Source organism: Solanum lycopersicum, chromosome 5 (genome assembly GCF_036512215.1).
Source record: "Solanum lycopersicum chromosome 5, SLM_r2.1".
In the NCBI taxonomy this organism is placed as follows: domain Eukaryota; kingdom Viridiplantae; phylum Streptophyta; class Magnoliopsida; order Solanales; family Solanaceae; genus Solanum; species Solanum lycopersicum.
This window is the reverse complement of record NC_090804.1, coordinates 4,181,623-4,200,061: the sequence shown is the minus strand read 5'-3', so window position 1 is coordinate 4,200,061 and position 18,439 is coordinate 4,181,623. Positions and strand designations below refer to the sequence as shown.

At 35.8% G+C, this 18,439-nt stretch overlaps 1 protein-coding gene across 7 annotated transcripts; it reads left to right on the top strand.

Annotated features, from left to right (window-relative positions):
- On the top strand, window positions 1-17,734 carry LOC101262717 (mediator of RNA polymerase II transcription subunit 25). Of its 7 annotated transcripts, none has more exons than XM_069297804.1 (16): window positions 1-64; window positions 162-290; window positions 4,733-4,763; window positions 4,962-5,025; window positions 8,400-8,530; window positions 10,386-10,571; window positions 10,656-10,721; window positions 11,741-11,783; window positions 11,919-11,990; window positions 12,866-13,005; window positions 14,806-14,859; window positions 15,303-15,331; window positions 16,013-16,081; window positions 16,205-16,295; window positions 17,183-17,272; window positions 17,376-17,734. In XM_069297804.1, the coding sequence occupies exons 5-16, from the start codon at window positions 8,405-8,407 to the stop codon at window positions 17,460-17,462; spliced, it is 1,053 nt and encodes a 350-aa protein (XP_069153905.1). In that variant the 5' UTR covers window positions 1-64; window positions 162-290; window positions 4,733-4,763; window positions 4,962-5,025; window positions 8,400-8,404; the 3' UTR covers window positions 17,463-17,734. The 7 variants fall into 7 exon arrangements, with proteins under 7 accessions (XP_069153905.1, XP_069153903.1, XP_069153906.1 ...); XM_069297802.1 differs by having other exon boundaries at window positions 11,871-11,990; XM_069297805.1 differs by lacking the exon at window positions 16,013-16,081 and having other exon boundaries at window positions 16,136-16,295.
- Window positions 17,735-18,439: the final 705 nt, after the last annotated feature.

Here is an 18,439-nt window from a genome sequence, read left to right as displayed (position 1 = left end):
GGGCCAAATTTATAGGAAGCTAAAGGTTTCACATTTGCTGCCGTCTCCTTCATCACCAGAAAAGGTATAGAAACCTGAAAAAGCTCTAAAGCTTCGCTAGTTGCTCATGGATATTGCTATGGCGTTTAGTAGAACTAACCAGCGAAGGAATTTGAATTCAGTTTCTAGAATCTGCGGCAAAGCAATCACGGCGGACAAACAGTTCATCCTTGTTCATTTGTGCGGCGGTGCAATTTTCGGAGCTTTCCAGCAAAGAGTCGATTCGATTTACGCCGGCTCAAAATCATACGGTACTCATTTAGGCGATGCAATTTCACTTGTATAAGAAACATGTTACTATACTATTTTACTTCTGTTTTTTTTTTGAATTGGAATTGAGTTCAGGTTGACAGTCGATTTTAGTTATATTCATATGCTATAGTGCTGATTTGTATGATGATCTCATCCAAAAGCTTAAGATGGTAGCGAGGAGAGGTCCAAGGATAATTTGATCTCTTAATTATGTTTGCAATGTATAGGATTATATGTATTGCATTTTGTTTGATTTGATTTAATTAGTTTATATTTGACAAAGTTATATCGTACTATGCTTCGTATGAGCTCATTGAAAACGGAAATACATTAAAGAAACAAGAACAAAGGTGGATGTTGACCTTGACCTTTTTTCTGGCTGAACACTCCTTGAAGAGTGTTGAGAGTGGTTTTTTTGGGTTTGGACTAGAGATATTTGGAGGGATTTGTTGAAAATTTAGGACTTCTGAAAAAAGGTAGCTTTTGACAAATTTTGGTGCTTAAGCCACAATATTTTTTTCCGTGGTTTGCTTCTTCTATGAGATGAGGATCAAGTGCTTATTATATGTCAAAAAATAAATAGAGCACAATTTGATTTCTTAACGAAACTCATCAAGTATGCTCCATGTCTGTCCATGAGTGACACGGTGCCCGCCATCACTTGGGCCTCACAACAAGTAGTATGTTGCATTACCCAACACCAACTCATGCAAACCACCTTCCGTTTTCTAAGATTCTCCGCCATAAAAATCACCCCTCTAGCAGCCTAGCCACGTGAATCAACACACCTTTGGAATCCAAACCAAAGTATGTGAAAGACTAACCTCTTTCCTAACTAGGAGCTTTTAGTTCTCATAAAAAACCTTAACTAAGGTCTAAGAATGAGTTGTTATCCTTTAGATCCCAACTCAAGGGGTCACACATGTCAATCGGCTCACCTTGCTTTTGGAGTAAATTAGGAATAATTGGAACTCGGTCACCTCATAATCCTAGAAATTCCTCCTAAACTTCATATCCAAAAAACTTCCATCGCATTGTGTTTTGTAATTGATAAATAGATGATTCTCTCTGGCAAGAGATTCTACACAACACCAAAATTCATCCTTAAGCATCATTCCTCCACACCATATTTGCCTGCTGAATCTAACTCTACTTGCATCTCCAACCTCAAAAACAATGTTATCAAAGAATGCATCCCACCATTTCATTATATTCCTCCACACGCCACACCCGAAAGACACTGTGATTTCATTTTTTCTCCATCCTCCTTGGGTTACACCATATTTATCCATAATCAACCCCCTCCATAAAGATTCTTACTCCACCAGAAATCTCCACAATTATTTACCCAAAGTACTTTGGTAAAAACCTTCAAGTCTTGGCCCCAAGCCCTCCCTACTGCTTAGGAGATGTCATGGTCTCCGAACTAACTAAGTGAAATTCCTTTGTCCCATCAACTGCATCTGAAAGGAAATTTCTTGCAATATTCTAGTTTACCAATCACCGTGACAAGTGCCTTGAACAATATAAGTAGGGATACTCAATAATGTGCTCTTAATAAGCACTTCCGTACCTTATTTGGATAAGTATCTTTTCTGCCAACTTGCTGACCTCTTTTTTACCCTCCAAATAATCAAATTCCAAACACCAAGATCCTTGTTTGGATCACCTAAGGTAAACCATAGTAGGCAGTAGTGAGAACCCTACCTACCTTGTAAAAATTCGGCAAACATGCGAATATTACTCATTGCACCGATGGGTATGATCTTACATTTTCTGCGGTTAATTTTATGTCCTAACACCGCCTAGAACCAATTCAAGACTTGCACAAGGAAGTCTAGCTGTATCTCATTTGAATCATATTTGCATCAAAGAACAACAAAGCATCATCTCCAATCAAGAGAGGAGAAGCCACCATGGTACCCGACTTTACTAAATTGCAACTTTAAAAGATTTGATATATTCCATCATTTAGTACAACATGGGTCTCTTAAAGAGGTTTGGGAAAATCATAAGAGTTTTGGAAAAATCTCATTTTCTCAATAGGATAAGCCTATGAAAATGTCTACAACACCTATACTTCAGCAATAAAAATGTTCTAGAAACTGCTTGAAAAGTAAACGCAAACAATGACTTTTAGGAACCCAAATCAACAAGATATTAAGTAGTGATTCAAGCAAAAGCTACTGAGTTGACTCTTCAAGCTAAAGTCACTAAAGTGATACAAAAAGAACCCTGGAGCCAAATGGACAATAATTGTTTGATTTGTAGCGGTGGAGTGAAAAATTGATGTAAGTTTTAAGAACCTAAGATCACTTCTTACAAGAATAATTGCATAAAAAAAATAAACAAACTAAAGTAGGACATAGAACATTTCAAAACAAGGAAAAAAAGTTGTAAATCTATTGGATACTATATGTCATCTAATAATCACCCTTGAAAAGGAAAGCAAGAAAAACTAATTTTACTAAAACTTATTGTTAACCCAACTCGATTCCGAAATAACAACTATACCAAAAAGGAAATAAGTTTCACTACATTGATAACAGTAAAATAAATGACAAATCAATTCATTTCATCTTATCTATGTTTGCTTGGATTGTTTTCTCTTTGACTAATAAATGAATTTTTCAGTTTCAAAAAAATTCATTGACCAGTAAAGAGAAAACAATCATAGCAAACATAGATCAAATGAAATGACAGCGCGCATGAGGATGAGACTATACCAAATCATTATCTCGAGATAATCCGAAAGAATTGTTTTCCAAAAAGGTCCCATGACACTAGTTACTTCAACGACAACGATTAACTTTTTTTCTATCATGTCTGGTCGGCTAATGACTCTTTTTTTTCAAAATTCTTAACTTTAAAGTTTCGCTAATGATTTTAAAGATTGATTGTTGTTCGCCGCCTATGATTTAATTTATTAGATGGTATACAAGTTAAAGGGAATATGGCTTAAACTGAAAATATATGTGTAGACAAAAACGTTTCGAAGGATCTCTACTGTAACGTATTTATGTTTTTTTTAGAGGCCCATCCAAATCTTCAAAAATCTCTAACGGACCTGTTGGTTTAAAGAATATTGAATTGGGCCAAGTCTTGTAGAGGCCCATCTTTAATCCAACAAAGTTTCAATGTCTACATATATACTTTCAGTTTAAACCCTATTCTCTTAATTTGTATGCCATCTAATAAAATAGAATCATAGGCGGCGAACAACAATCAATCTGTAGAATCATTAGCAGATTAAAATTTTTGAAAAGAAAGCATCATTGGCCGACCAGACATGATGGAAAAAAAGCTAATCGTTGTCGTTGAAGGCACTAGTGCCATGGGACCTTTTTGGAATACAATCCTTTCGGATTATCTAGAGAAAATGATTCGGTATAGTCTCATCCTCATACCCGCCGTCATTTCATTTGATCTATGTTTGTTATGATTGTTTTCTCTTTAATGGTTAATGAATTTTTTTGAAACTGAAAAATTAATTTATCAATCAAAGTGAAAACGATCCAAGCGAACATAAATAAGATGAAATGAATTGATTTGTTATTTATTTTACTGTTATCAATGTAGTGAAACTTATTTCCTTTTTGGTGTAGTTGTTCTTTCGGAATCGAGTTGGGTTGATGATTAGTTTTAGTGAAATTAGTTTTTATTGCTCTCCTTTTCAAAGGTGATTATTAGATGATATATAGTATCCAATAGATTTATAACTTTTTTTCCTTGTTTTGAAATGTTCTATGTCCTAATTTAGTTTGTTTCTTTTTTTTATGCCATTGTTCTTGTATGGGGTTATTTTTGGTTATTAAAACTCACATGAATCTTTCTCTTGTCATGTCAGTTACAGAGCAAACAATTACCGTCCCTTTGGTCTCTGGGTTTTTTCGGTTTATCTTTAGTGATTTTAGCTAGAGTAGTGAACTGATTAATTCTCACTTGAATGACTACTGAATATGCTGCTGGTTTGGGGTTCTTCAAAGCTGTTGTTTGATATGGTTTTTCAGTCAAACCAACTTCTAGAACATTGCTATTGCGGGAGTATAGGTGTTGTAGACATTTTTATAGGCTTATCCCATTGAGAGAATGATTTTTTGATATTTTCGAAAATACCCTTGTGATGATTGTACACTAAATTGACCGTTGTGCGATATCAACAATCGCGGTGCTTCTTGACTATTCAAAGATTTGCTTCTCTTTGATCTTTTTCATTTTAAAATTGTCCCCCCCCCCCCCCCCCCCCCCCCCGATACTATTGTTGTTTTAGACCCTTAATTGCCTGCTTCTATAACATAAGAGAGAAAACTGAGAGTTTTATATTGTTGGAATAGCATTTTCTGCTTTCTTTAAATCTTAATTTGATGCTGTGAAACTATATCTTGATTTGAAATGTCAATATATGTTGCTTTTGACTTATAGGCTTTTGTAAAATTTTCAGGTCCTTCGCTGAAGCTGATTCAATAGAACAGGTTTGTAAATTCATGTTGTTCATCTTGTACACCTTTATTTTTTTTCGTTTTGAGTACTCCATGACGGTGATTGTAATGTTCAAATACTATATACTTGAATAGGAGTAGATGATATTCTATTACAACATGAGTTGAAGGTGATAATAAACTTATTTGTTTCTTTAAGCTAATTTTACTTTTTTTCTGTTGAAATTCCAGAACCCATCTGCTTGCGATGTAGAGCTGTCGTTGGTGGTCTTTAATGTGCATGATTCCAACTATGGTTTGTATCGATTTTGTTCTTAATTACCTTATATTTTTGGCTGACACCGTTGCAACTAAGTATGAACAGTTGTTGTGTCATTCACATAGAAAAACCTTCTTCAGACCATGCTATCTCAACTAGAAAAAGGAACAAACATGTGGAGCAATTTTTAAATAGATCAAGATCTCTATATTGTTAAAATTTGTCGGTGAATCATCTTAATAGGCATTTTATGGATTGTTTGTACAGTTGTCCACTCCACCATTTTTTTAAAAATAAAGGTAAAGTTTTATATTCAGCATTAAGGGTATGCTGGCTACTCCAAAAAGTTACAATATAAATCTAAATCCATAATTATATACATCCTAGAAAGTATTCTGCTTCTTCTATACCTTCTTCTTTACACCAAAACAACATGTTAATGGAATTTTCTTGAACTTTCTGGATAATGTTAGTGATATTCTCATGACACCTGAGGTTTCTTCTCTCCAAATAGCCCACCAGGCACATATAGGTACTATAGATCACCATCTTTTTTGGGTCTTGCTCCTCCCCTCCTCATCCAACAGCTCAAAAGATCAGCGGTGTGTTCTGGCATCATCCAGGGCTCTTGATAAATGCTGAGAACCATGTGCTACACCTGAATAGTAATCCTACAGTGTAGGAATAAGCTGTTGTTAGTTTCTTCCTTCTCGTGACAAAAAAAGCATCTGGAGACAATCTGGAAGCCTCTTTTCTTGAGATTTTCCTGTGTGAAACATGCCCTTCTGGAGACGAACCTGGTGAAGCATTCTGCCTTGGTTGGAGTGTTGCCCTTCCATATTTGTTTCCATGGACCAGGAATTCCTCCTGTGTGAGTCCTTATCTACTCACAGATAACTTGCCATCAGAGTTGTGTTTCCATTTTATTCTAAATGCTTCTGTAGTAAGGCATGTGAATTCACCCAATTTGAGTAGCAGTTCAGCAATTCTATCCACTTCCAAATCATTTAGATTTTCTCCTGAAGGTGAGGTTCCATCCCCCTGAGGAGACCAAATCTCAGCAATTTTAGCATCAGGATTGGTACAAAATAAAAAGTGATCTGGGAAGACCAAGTTTAGACACTGTTGTCCAATCCACTTGTCCTTCCAAAAAAATATTTTGTTACCCTCTCCCACTTTGAACACCAAATTCTATTTCAGACTAGACAATTATCTGCTATGTTAGACACCCACTCCTTCTTCTGCCCATATTTGTTGAGAATTACTCTTCTCCATAATGCCTGATCTTCAACCACAAAGCTCCCAAGCCATTTAGGAAGTAGAATTTTGTTCTGGACCCTCAAATTTTATACCAAGACCTCCTGTCTTCTTGCTTAGTAAGGCTGTTTGCCATCGTGTACTTTTTTCCCTTTTTTTATTCCCCGACCATAGAAAATCACGTCTCAGTTTATCTAGCCTCTCTTCTACCTTTTGCTAGTAAAGGGAAAAGTGACATTACATATGTAGGCAACCTTTCCTGAACCGAATTGATCTGAGTGACTCTTCTTCCCAGAGATAGATAATTTGCCTTCCAATTAGCCAACCTCTTCTCTGTCTTCTCAATGATTCCATCCCAAATCTTAAGCTCCTTATGTTATTCCCCGAAGGCATTCCTAGGTAAGTAGTTGGTAAATGCTCTATCTTGCATTCCAAGCTGCTTGCCAACATCTGTATATTTGCCACTTCCTTGATTTGGAAGATGCTGCTTTTCCTTCAGTTCACGGCCTGCTCGGAAATAGCCTCGAAATCACCAAAACAACTCTAATGTAACTAACTTGTTCTGTCTTTACATTGCAAAATATTACTGTGTCATCTGCATATAAAAAGTGACATATTTGCATATCAACCCCAAACTTGTTACCTATGTTGAAACTCTTTATAAGTTGTTCAGATTGGCCACTCTAATCATACCGTTAAGACCCTCCATAGCTAAGATATATAGGAAATGGGAGAGAGGATCTCCTAGTAGTAGTCCTCTCTCGAAGGGAAAAAACTAGCAGGTTCTCCATACGTATGGAGAACCTGACAGTTTTGATGCAAAAACCTATCCATTTAAGCCATTTGTCTCCAAATCCCATCTGCTTCAGAATATTAAGTAGAAACTCCCAATTGACATGATCATATACCTTTTCTATATCAAGCTTGCACATTATTCCTGGGATCTCTCCTTTAATCCTTGAGTCCACACACTCACTAGCTATTAACACAACATCCATAATTTGCCTACCTTGAATGAAGGCCATTTGGTGATTGTTCACTAATTTGCTTATCACTTTCTTTAATCTCTCGGCCAACAGCTTACCAAACACCTTGTACACACCACTAATGAGACTTATGGGTCTGAAATACCTAAGTTCCATAGCTCCTGTCTTCTTTGGGATTAGAGCCACATAGGTGGCATTGAGGCTCTTCTCTATTGCAGTCTTTTGTGAAATTGTCTCACTGCATCCATGAAGTTTGTCTTCAGTATCTCCTAGAAGTTTTGGAAAAGAACTCATTGGGAAGCCATCTGTTTCGGGGGCCTTATCATGATTTTTTGCAATTAAAAACTTCATCTTCCTCAAATTGCCTTGGCAACCATTCATTTTCCTCTTGTGTAATGCTTTTCGCTCGCTGTAGATTAATATCTGGCCTCCATTGTTCTGTTTCACTGTAAAGATTTTTGTAGTAACTGATTATGTATCCTTTAATTGCTTCTGAATCTGTTACTGTAACCCCCCTTCTACCATCAACTTGTCAATAGTGTCAAATCTTTATGGGTTGTAGCCATCCTGTGGAAATACTTGGTATTTGTCTCCATGTTTGAGCCAATGTACTCTAGACCTCTTGCTCCTAGCTATTTCCTCATTTTTTGCAACGTCTTCAAACTCCATTGAAAGATGTACTTCTAAAGTAAATCATCCTCTGATAGTAATCTCAACTCCTTAGTCTTCTCTACAATTGACAGCTGATTCATAATTTCCCTTTTTCTCTGATTCCAGTTGTTCCTATTCTCCATCTTCCATTCTTTTAGCTTCCCCTTTAGCATCCTCACCATTATTAGAACAGTCTTCTTCTTTGATCCTCGTGTGCTCCATGTTTAGAGAAATATTTCTGTATGTGATTTCCGTATGTCAAATATTTATTGCAACGGAAGAATTTGTTAAATTTGTGTTATTCGCATGAGCCATGAAGTAGACAAAGAGGAAAGAGCCTAGTTGGGTAGGCTTGTAGCTTATGGCTTATAAAACTTTGACGGGGTAATGCATCCTAATTTAATATTTTGAGGCTTCTTTCACCTCTCCTTGCGTAAGAATAAGCAGATTTTTCTTTTTTCTTTCTGGTTGATGTTTCATTTTTCTCCATCTTCTGTTTCACCATCTCTTACACAGCTTGCATGTTACAAAAAAGTGGCTGGACAAAAGACAGAAATTTGTTTTTCCAGTGGCTATCAGCTCTACCTTTCTCAGGCGGTGGTTTCAATGATGTTGCCGCTGCAGAAGGCCTTGCTGAAGCATTGATGGTGTGTTTTACTGTTTATGATGTTTTGAAGCATTTCTGATATTATGAGCAGTAGTTTACTTGGTATACACATCTCGTACTATTTTATTTTCTATTACACCCTTCCCTCTTTGTGCTTCCTTTTGCTTTCTTGGGAGTTCTGTGAGGTCCATATTATTATCAATTATATTTTTTTTGTATATTCTATACCATTACTCACCAGGCTAGCTAACTTGGGATTGAGGCGTAATAGTTTTTGCTCTTTGTTATGCTACTGCTGTTCAGAATAGTGAGGATAAGTTTAAGTTTCACATAAAACTTTGTAGATGTGTAGACAATTAGCTAGTAAATTATTGCTTGTTTTTGCTGCTTTCTGTTTATTTGAAGACCCTATTGATTATATGATATTTTATGTAGGAGGGAAATCAGCAGAAATGTAGTTCTGCCTTAAAGTTTGTGAACTACCAACATAAACTGAAGAACGGCACTTCCCTTCTCATTACCTAGATTCAACTGTTTTTCATTGGTTTACTTCATCCTTGTACAAACCAGATTTCTTTTCCTTTCACAGTTCATTTACTAGTATGAATTGTGCTTCATATGGTTACTATAAGTTATATTCATTTATGATACATTGTAGATATAGTTTGACATGTGCGTTATATAGGATTAGAAAGTTACTTTACCTTGCAAAAATAAGACGATATTAGTAAGTTTGAATGGGCTAATATATTTGACTTTGTTTGAAGTAGTAGTTGGAGGATGTAAAAGAGTGTACATATGTCGCTCAACAACCAACCTGTCATAATTTAGTATTGTTATGTGAACTTAATATTTTAAGATCATAAACCTTTTCCATTAAGGAAAGAGGTCATTTTGGTTTTGATTCTCGTTTATCCTCCCCATGTTCGCCGAACAGGTTTTGCATGTAAGTAGTTGCATTAGTTGGTTCACACAAATTTCCACCAACTAAAATTTTCAAGTGCTTTATTAGGTCATGAAGAGTAAAAAGCTTTATCTCTGCTCTCACTATGTTGAAATATATATGTTCTCCCATGTAGTGTTTTCTTGGAGAAAGGTTTGGTTTTGGTGTTTGCTAGTAAAGTTTAGTTTAGTTTTATTTTTCCTTCAGGAGAAAAAGAAGAAGAGTGTTTGGATTTGGTTTTGTGAAGATTGATTTTACTTTGGGGAGTTTCGGTTTTGCTCATAAAGCCCTAAAACATATTAGAGACTTTCAAAATTGGTGAATAAATAAGGAAATGCCTCCTTGTTCTTATAGATGGATGAGTAGGTTTGTCAGGAGATCAAAAGTAGACATACACGATGGTACTTAAATGATCTTCCTTACACATGCTTTGGGTCCATACTGGTGATAATGCATTGATATTTCATTTATTAAGAGAAAGTGCTTTTAGTTTAAATCAGACTTAAACTGACTAAGCCTCTTTACCTCCTACTTAAAGGTTCTTCTGTATAAGCTAGTAGATTTGAATTGGGGAAAGCAAAACTTTTTTTTTAAAAAGAAAGATCCAAGAAAAGAAGTGTACAGAAATGGGTTGAAGGAAGGATGAAGAGGAGGTGGGTTGATGTTGAAACAGAAATGCCAATGTGCTGTTTTATTTTTGGAGTTGGTCACTGTGATTGTCTGGTATAAAAACCAGACAAATGGTTGCCAATACTTGCAGCTTTAAGTTTATTTTCGGCCTATATCGTACTGTAGGAGGAATTGATTACATGTGGATGGAATTTCTTTCTGTGTTGGAACACAATGTGACCTGAACTGCTCCTAAGTTGCTCACATAGCCTTCCTCTGCAAAACAAATTTATTACTTCCTCATACTGCATGTATATATTCACTTGACTGATTTTTCATTCAGATGTTTTCTTCACTCAAAGATGCTGATGGGCAAAGACATTGTATTCTTGTTGCTGCAAGTAATCCTTATCCATTGCCTAGACGAGTTTATTATCCAGCTATGCTGAATCTGGAGCAGAGTGATAATGAAGCACATACCAGTCTTCGACTAGCTGATGCTGAGACAGTTGCAAGGGCATTTCCTCAGGTACTGGTTGATAACCCTTTTTCCTCTTCAAAACCATGGTGCTTCCCTCATATTCCTCCGCTGAATGTTTCTTTTTTCTTGCAGTGCTCTGTTACCCTCTCTGTTATATGCCCAAGGAAGCTTCCCAAATTAAGAGCAATATATAATGCGGTAATTACGGACAATTTTTCATTGAGATTTTCCCCTTGTTTTTAGGGTCAGAACCTGTTGACGATATGTTGAAGTGATACACAGTAATTGCTTTGCATGTCCATTGAAACTCCTGCCTGTAGGATTATTAAAGAGTTGCTAAATTTGGGACTCATCTATAATAGTTCAATGTTGAAGATACAGACTGTATAGTGATGGTATCATATAGTTTTTTTTCCCTTTCAATGAGTGCACATAGTCTTAAGTTGCATGGAATGTTTGTTAGAACTCTTCTTTTAAGTTTTTTGCTTGGGTGGTTAAGCCATCAGGAGCATCCCTATTGTTCAAAAATATGGATTTAGGATAGCAAATGCGAATTTGATAGCAGTGCCAAAGCCAGGAATTTATACCAGGGGGTTTCAATTAAACAATAAAATATCACATTGGGATTTGAACGTTTGTTGCAACTTCACTTTACTTTTCCTTATCGAGGGGATTCCACAGCTTATATATATACCAAACAAAATTGTTATTGTCCTATATGCATAGTATATTTTTTCAATGGAGTGGATTCAATAACTCACTTGCTACACCACTATTTATTAGTCTACACGCCGTTATTATTTGTTATTGTTTTGTCTTCAGTAGATAAAGGTGATCTATGGTGAAGTTTATAGTCACACTTATTTCAAACTCACGGTGCTTGTTTATCATAAGTAAAGATTTACCAAGTGTTCCAGCAAATAGGTTCTTGCAAACTTTGTTGCCAATTTAGAGTTGCCACCATTTAGGGAATTTTGGATAACTTATTGGTTTCTCATTTGTAATCTTGAAATCCCCATGCTAATTTTCTTGCTTGACATACTAGGCCATGATTTCTGTCTTTAAATCCTTTCATCATTCAGAAGAATAAATTTAAATCCTGCTGACTTATCATGCAAAGCTAACCTGATTATGTTTTAGTGCTGCTGATTTGAAGTAGGAAACATACTGTCCCTTCATTTAGTTACCAATACTAAGTGCAAACTTGTCTTGATCAGGGAAAACGCGATCAACAAGCAGCTGCCCCGACCGTTGATATGTGTAAGAATCCAAATTTTCTTGTATTAATTTCGGAAAATTTTAGTGAGGCCTGTGCTGCTTTCACTCACAGTGAAGTGGAACGTTTAGCGCCAAGCCAGACCCTGGTTGAAATGGATATGTCTTCTGTGCCTCCAGTTTCCAGTCCAGCCTCAACTTCTAATCCAGCAAGTCAGGCAAATTCTGGAACTCCTCTTGCATACATGCCTGGTATGATGTTTTCTCTGGATAGTGTTATAGATATGCCTGATTCATTTTAGATGTGCTTTTTCTGTTGAAAGAAGATTATTTTGTGAATATAAAATGAGAAGTACCTTCTAGAGGAGAAGTCCATAATTAAATGATGAATGAAAGGGAGTGATTGACAAGAACTGCACCACAGTGAAGTTAGACATACCACAACATATCTACCATATTTGGAAGAAGTTAATTAGCTGGATATAATTTGGGTTTAACATCTTAAACTTTTCATTACTCTTGATCGAATCCAGACAGAAGAAAAGCCAAATAATAATACCAACAGTTACAGTAATAACAGTAGTATCAATAGTAGCAGCATAACAATAGATGATCAAGAACGAAGATGATAGTGAACCATCACAAGTCAGGATTAATGTGAATGCTTTCGATCTATTTTTCCATTTTGTTCTTCCTAATGCTGTTGCTGATTAATTTGTTTTAACTGCTGGTGTTGGGCTAGACCTTTTAGCTAGATGACTTATTGCTTAATGGATACAGTTCCTCTATTGCTAATAGCCTAATATTTGTCTAATATATGTCCACCCCCCTGTCTCACTTGTTTGAGGCATAAAAGTAGTCGGACCTTTTCATTTCTTCTTCTTAATCTCATCTATCATTGTCCTTTTCTGATGTTGGGTTGAGTTGTATCTCTGCATGAATACCGTCTTACTTTTCACTTCATATTAATGCAAATCAAAATTAATGAGTGTCTTCTGTGACATATGTAAACGGCTTCAATGTCTATAGTTGTTGGTGCATAAATCTTATGTAGAGCATCTTATGATATATTAGTGATTCACTGAGTTTTGTTGAAGGAGCTTTGACTCTTTTCCGTTACCTTTCAGTTTTGAATCAACAACCAATTTCAGCCGGAAATATTCCTCTGGGTAAGAATAATAGTGCAGAGGCTAACATGTCTCTGTCTCAGCAGCAAACATTGGCTACAGTACCATCAGCTCAATCAGGTTATGTCAAATTCTGGGAGGTAAGGCCAACTATAATAAGTAGATCTGGAAAGCTTATGGATTAGGCTAAAAGATGTCTTTACTTTTGAAGAAGATTTATTTTAGAAATTTTCCTGTTATTTGGTGTAACCTCGTGATCATTGTAGTGTAACGACAAAGTTCTATAATCTGAAAGATTTGTATGGTGGTAGAGTTTTGTTGTTTACTGCTCATATCTGTGATGACCACTTCCGAATTCTTTTAATGGGATTTTCTGAAGTCACTTTGAAGGTTTCAATTGACTGCTAATATCATGCTCCTTTTCCTAGACACCAACTGTGCAAACATCACATCCAAGTTTCATCCATCAATATCTGGGAGATTTGCTCTTGTAAAGTCCGAATTGATGTTACTTTACTTTATTAAAAAAAAGGTCTGAATTGATGCTTTACTATGACCCTAATATCCAGTTTCCAGTTACTCACCCTTGAAATGAAGTTGCTCCATTGATAATTGTTTGACCAGTAATTAACGTAAGAGAATGTTGACCAGTGATGTCGGAAATTTGTAAAAGGCAGTAAAGAAATCAAACTAATTTGAAATGTGTCCCAGTTCAACAAAATTCGGTGATGTGTTCAAGTTCTTAATCATTTGGTTGCTCTCTTTAGTGATGTAGTCTCAGAGAGTTTTAAGTTAGGATTATGAACAGTATACGGTAGCAGAAAATAAAGCTGTAAAATCAGAGGATGGCTCATTGAGAGGGAGGGAGGGGGCTTGCCATGCAAAATCCTAACGGAACAATTATTGAACAATACTTAAACATGAACTGACTAGATGAACATTTAGCATATAGTTGCAAGATGATGCTTAAGCTTGATACTGGATGAGTACTGAATTTTTCTGATAAAAGATGAGTATCAAATTAATTACTTAAACCAAAGTAGTTAACATGGCATCTTAAGATGTCAAAGTGAAGTAGTATAAGCAGAACATGATAAACAGGCTTTTTCGCACATCAAGAAAATTGGCAGTCAGAAAGGGCCATATATTATTTTCGTTGTTGAGCCATAGACGATCCTTTTAGCTGACAAGGGCAATAGTAAGAAGTCAGCTAGGTGTCTTACTTTTTCTACTAAAAATATGGTACTTATTCTAGTGACCTAATCTTCCTTGACAATTCGGAGAAGTGCTAAGTTGCTTCACATGTATTGCGAAAAAACGACTAGTACTATTTAGTATGATGTTACTTCAGTTTTATTTACTGGAACAATAACCAAACTTTTGTGACCTTTATGGAGAAGAAGGGGAGAATTGGCTTTTTAGGTCACTTGCAATTTTTTTAGTTTTATGTTTTTATTACAATTTGCAAGTTATCTTCACTTCTACACATAAGAGATCTGAAAAGGCCATTTTCTTCTGTTCTTTTAGAGATCTTAATTCCTCGAGAAAAAAGTTATTTGTGATTCAATAGGTAAATTAACCTTTGTGTGTACTGGACTTTGCCAATAAATTGTGACAAGGCCTGGTAGGACCAACAAAGTAGAAATTTGGAATTCTCATAACACTACTATGAAAAGCAGAATGTGTTTAGTGTAGGTATTTCCTCATGAATTGCATGAGTTCAAGTTATTGACTATGTTGGCAAGTGGGATTGTTATTGCTGATATCTTCAGATGTATTTTTCGGTGTATGTTTCCATAATGGAGATTTGGTGAACTTTTTAGTCATCCACATGCTTTATTCCTTTTTCCAATATTTGTCCTTAGTGATTAACCGCAGGCTACTGCATTTTGACATGATGTTGGTGAAGCATTGCTAACATTTTGATGAAAATGTTTCAGGGAAATTTATGTATGGTGAGGGAGGGTCAACCCCAACATATTTTGAGACTACAGGTGAATTTTAATTTGTCTTGTGTGGGAAGTTTTCTTTAGAATTTTGTTCCTTTCGACAATTTTCATTGTTAGGTGTTAAAACCCACAGGATGGCGCTCCAATTTTTATTTGATAGATAAAGTTCATGTTGAGGTATTATGTAGTTCTGATCCCAGGCTTTGGTCTAATGGTAAGAGCACAATCCATGATGTGTACTTGTGTAGGTTAAGCACAGATCACGGGTCGAACTTTTCTCTAGATAAATTCTTGGTATTTAAGTGGATAAGGACAGAGGGTCCGACTCCTTATCTACCGAGTTTCTAACCATGAACTAGTGACCCTTGGGGATTTCTCGTTTTTTTTATTATTGAAAATCTATTGTGTACTTCCTTTTTCTTTTAAAATGTCTATTTGATTCTTTGCTGATTGAGTAAGATCTTGTGGTTTATTTTCTCTCGTGGCAGGGGTACAAGAAATCTTCAGCTTCTGAATCGTAAGTACATTTTCATTAATGCTTGTTTCAACTGTCCAACATTTACAATTCAAGTTAATTGCAATGGTAGTAACCCCTCGGTTCAATGAAGCTTCAGAATTCTTTCTCCTCGTGTAGGAGAGTGTATCATTATGTTTCAAAGTTAAGATGGTATATAGATGGCAATATTTATCACGTAAAACTAAAGAACTGATGTTGAGGACTGAACTCAAAATTAAGATAGATTTCATTTCTTGTGAACTTAACCGCTCAAGTTCTTCCAACAGCAGCAAATTTACTCTTGTAGTAATGAAAAGGAGAAAGTGTAAGACCTCATTTGTTTACAGTCAATGAAGGTTTAGTTTTCAGATCTTAGTCATCAAGTCTTTTGTTTTTTGGTCTAAATCTATTCAGATATTGAACTTTAACAGTGTTTGTTCTTTAATTTTACAATCACTTTGTGGATCTGAATGATCAAGATCTATAACTGGTAACTTAATATTTCACAAAAAATTACATTTGCTGAAAGTACTTACAGAAGTCCTATAAAGGCCCGTTCTTCTGCACTGCTCTTTAATTTTACAATCACTTAATGTCTTTTTCCTCCTCTTTGTTTATCTTGATGTCGTCTTTGATCAACCATTAAAGTTTCAAAGTGTTGGACTATGTTGATACTTTGAACTGTTTTTTTATTTTTCTCAGGTCTGCTGCAAATTTGCCCCAAACATTGCAAATTCGCCGCTTTATGCTCAAAGATCATATGTTTCAACTGTAATTTTTCTGAGTCAAAACTTCTTATCTTGTTGGATCTTCTTCATTTATCAGATATTGGTTCCTGTTCAGTCATGCAAAGTACAAGTTACAGCTCCTTAAATTTTGTGACATTTATGCTAGAGTTAGAGAGTGCACCGGAAAGGCAGATATTCTAGCTTTTTGGGCAAGCGACTGGCATGGAGTTCTTAATGCTCTGCACGAAAAGAACTTAGTAAGTTTTCTCAAGTCTTAAAGATTTTGCGAGTAGAGCAGAGTTCAGTTATAATTCATTATGCTAGAATATTAGAGTCTGTAAGAGGTATCGTTAAGTTTTTAAAAAGAAACCCAGAGGCTTATTCCCTCAAGTATGTTCTTAAGTTCCCATAGATATTCTCAATTTCGGAGCCACTAAGTAATTTCTAAGAATATTTACTAGTTGATCATTTGAGTTGACGAAACATGCCACGTGCAGCCCGTTTCAATCGGTGGCTCTGATGGTTTGGCTTGGGACATCCATAATGGAGGTCTCAAGTTTGAAACACCTTGCTTGCGACAATTGCCTAGTGTGGTTTACCTCTGTATGGTTTGCGAGCTATTGCATTGGAGTAGGGTCTTACCTCTCTTGTGTGCCTAGGGACGGACACTTTGGCTGGCACGGCTGCCAATAGCAGAAGCTATTTGAGTCTCTACCAAGATCTTATAGGCTTTCATACCAGGCAAAGTAAGAAAAGGAGTGGCGACTGAGGACCATCCACCTCTTTTAGATTTTTCAGCGCGTCACTGAGATTTAGCGATCCCCCCTTTTTTTATTCTGACTAGTAGTATTTATCTGATGAAATGATCTTCTTTTTCCCTTTGGCAATTCTTATTTACAATGTATGCAAATTGAATTCATTCACTATTGAAATTTGCAAGGTCTAATGACTGTTCTCTGAACTATCTACTGAAAAAATTGTGTACCTCTGCCCTTTACCATAGTTCTTTTTTATTTCCTTTGCTGAGAGGGTGGGCGATCCACAAATCTGTCTTTTATGTATATGCGATACTTTATAAGGAGTACTTATGCAGTTTTTTTAGTCTGAAATCTCAACTGACATTTTTCTCTTTATATTTGTTTAGTCTGCAGTAATTCAACTACCATCACAGACATTGTTCATCCATGCTGATAAAAGAAGTTTTCCCTTAATTGGATTGCTTTTATCTAATGAGGTAAGAAACCTTGACATACTTTGAATCTTTTGATTACATGATCATTGAATGGAGCTATATGTTTTGTGATATCTCAAATTCATGGATGTTTGAATTTTTTCAGAACATCAGGTCTAGGCCAACGATACCCAACCAGCAGCTACGAGCACAACCACCTCCCGGAATGCAGCAGCTGCGGCACAACCAATAACTGAGGGCGGACTCGGATAACCAGGATGGCTAGAATTTTTGAGTTTTGATGATGAAATGTAACAATGAATTTGACTACCAGCCATTGCAGAAATTTTCATCAAGCTTAAGCAGCAGAAATTTCTATTACTTAGCTATTGAGTTTTGAACTCTTTTTTCATGCACTGTTGGAGAACTTGGCTTCCCAGACCTCACATTGTGGGATGCTTGTTAGCTATTCCTGTTGAAACTATTGGATTTACAAGTTGAAAAACAGAAGTTTCATTTTTGTTATTTTTACCTTTTTAACTTTAAATATTTTTCGATTATAGATTTCTCTCTAGTTAATGTAGGATCTATTGGTGTGATCCAGTGATCAATGAAGTAGGTTGAGCACCATGAGGTCTCAGGTTTAATTCTTTAGATTAAAAACATGATTTTTCTTAGACGGCCAAGGTGCCCTCAACCTAAACAACGAGAAAGACAAAAAATGTTTGGTGCTTCTTCTCATTTGTTCTAAACTTTGGTGAAAGTTACTTGTTGCTGGTAGGAGGTGGTTGGCGTATTCTATGGAATTAATTGGGCTTCTTACCGTTTGGCTAACTATTTTACAAATATACACAACAAATACATGTATGTATATTATGTGTACATGTTCTGTACATTAGATAGTTTAAATTCCTCCTTTCAATGAGACTTTCTTAGCTTGTCAAACTCGCTCCTTCACTAGAAAAATTTATCAGATCGAATGGCCTTTAGACACATAATTAACCCATTTAAAATCTTCAAATTCAAATTTGTTAGGACAAAAAGGTACTGATTAAATAAGGCCACTAAAATAAGAGGGCCCTTTGAACAAAATCAATTCAAGAAAAAGATGTTTTTTTTCTTTAATTTGTGTGAACTTTGAACATGATGAATGTAAATGTCCCACCTTTCTTCTAAAGACAAATAACAAACATAACTCCTTTCACATGTTGGATTCTTATACCCAAAACA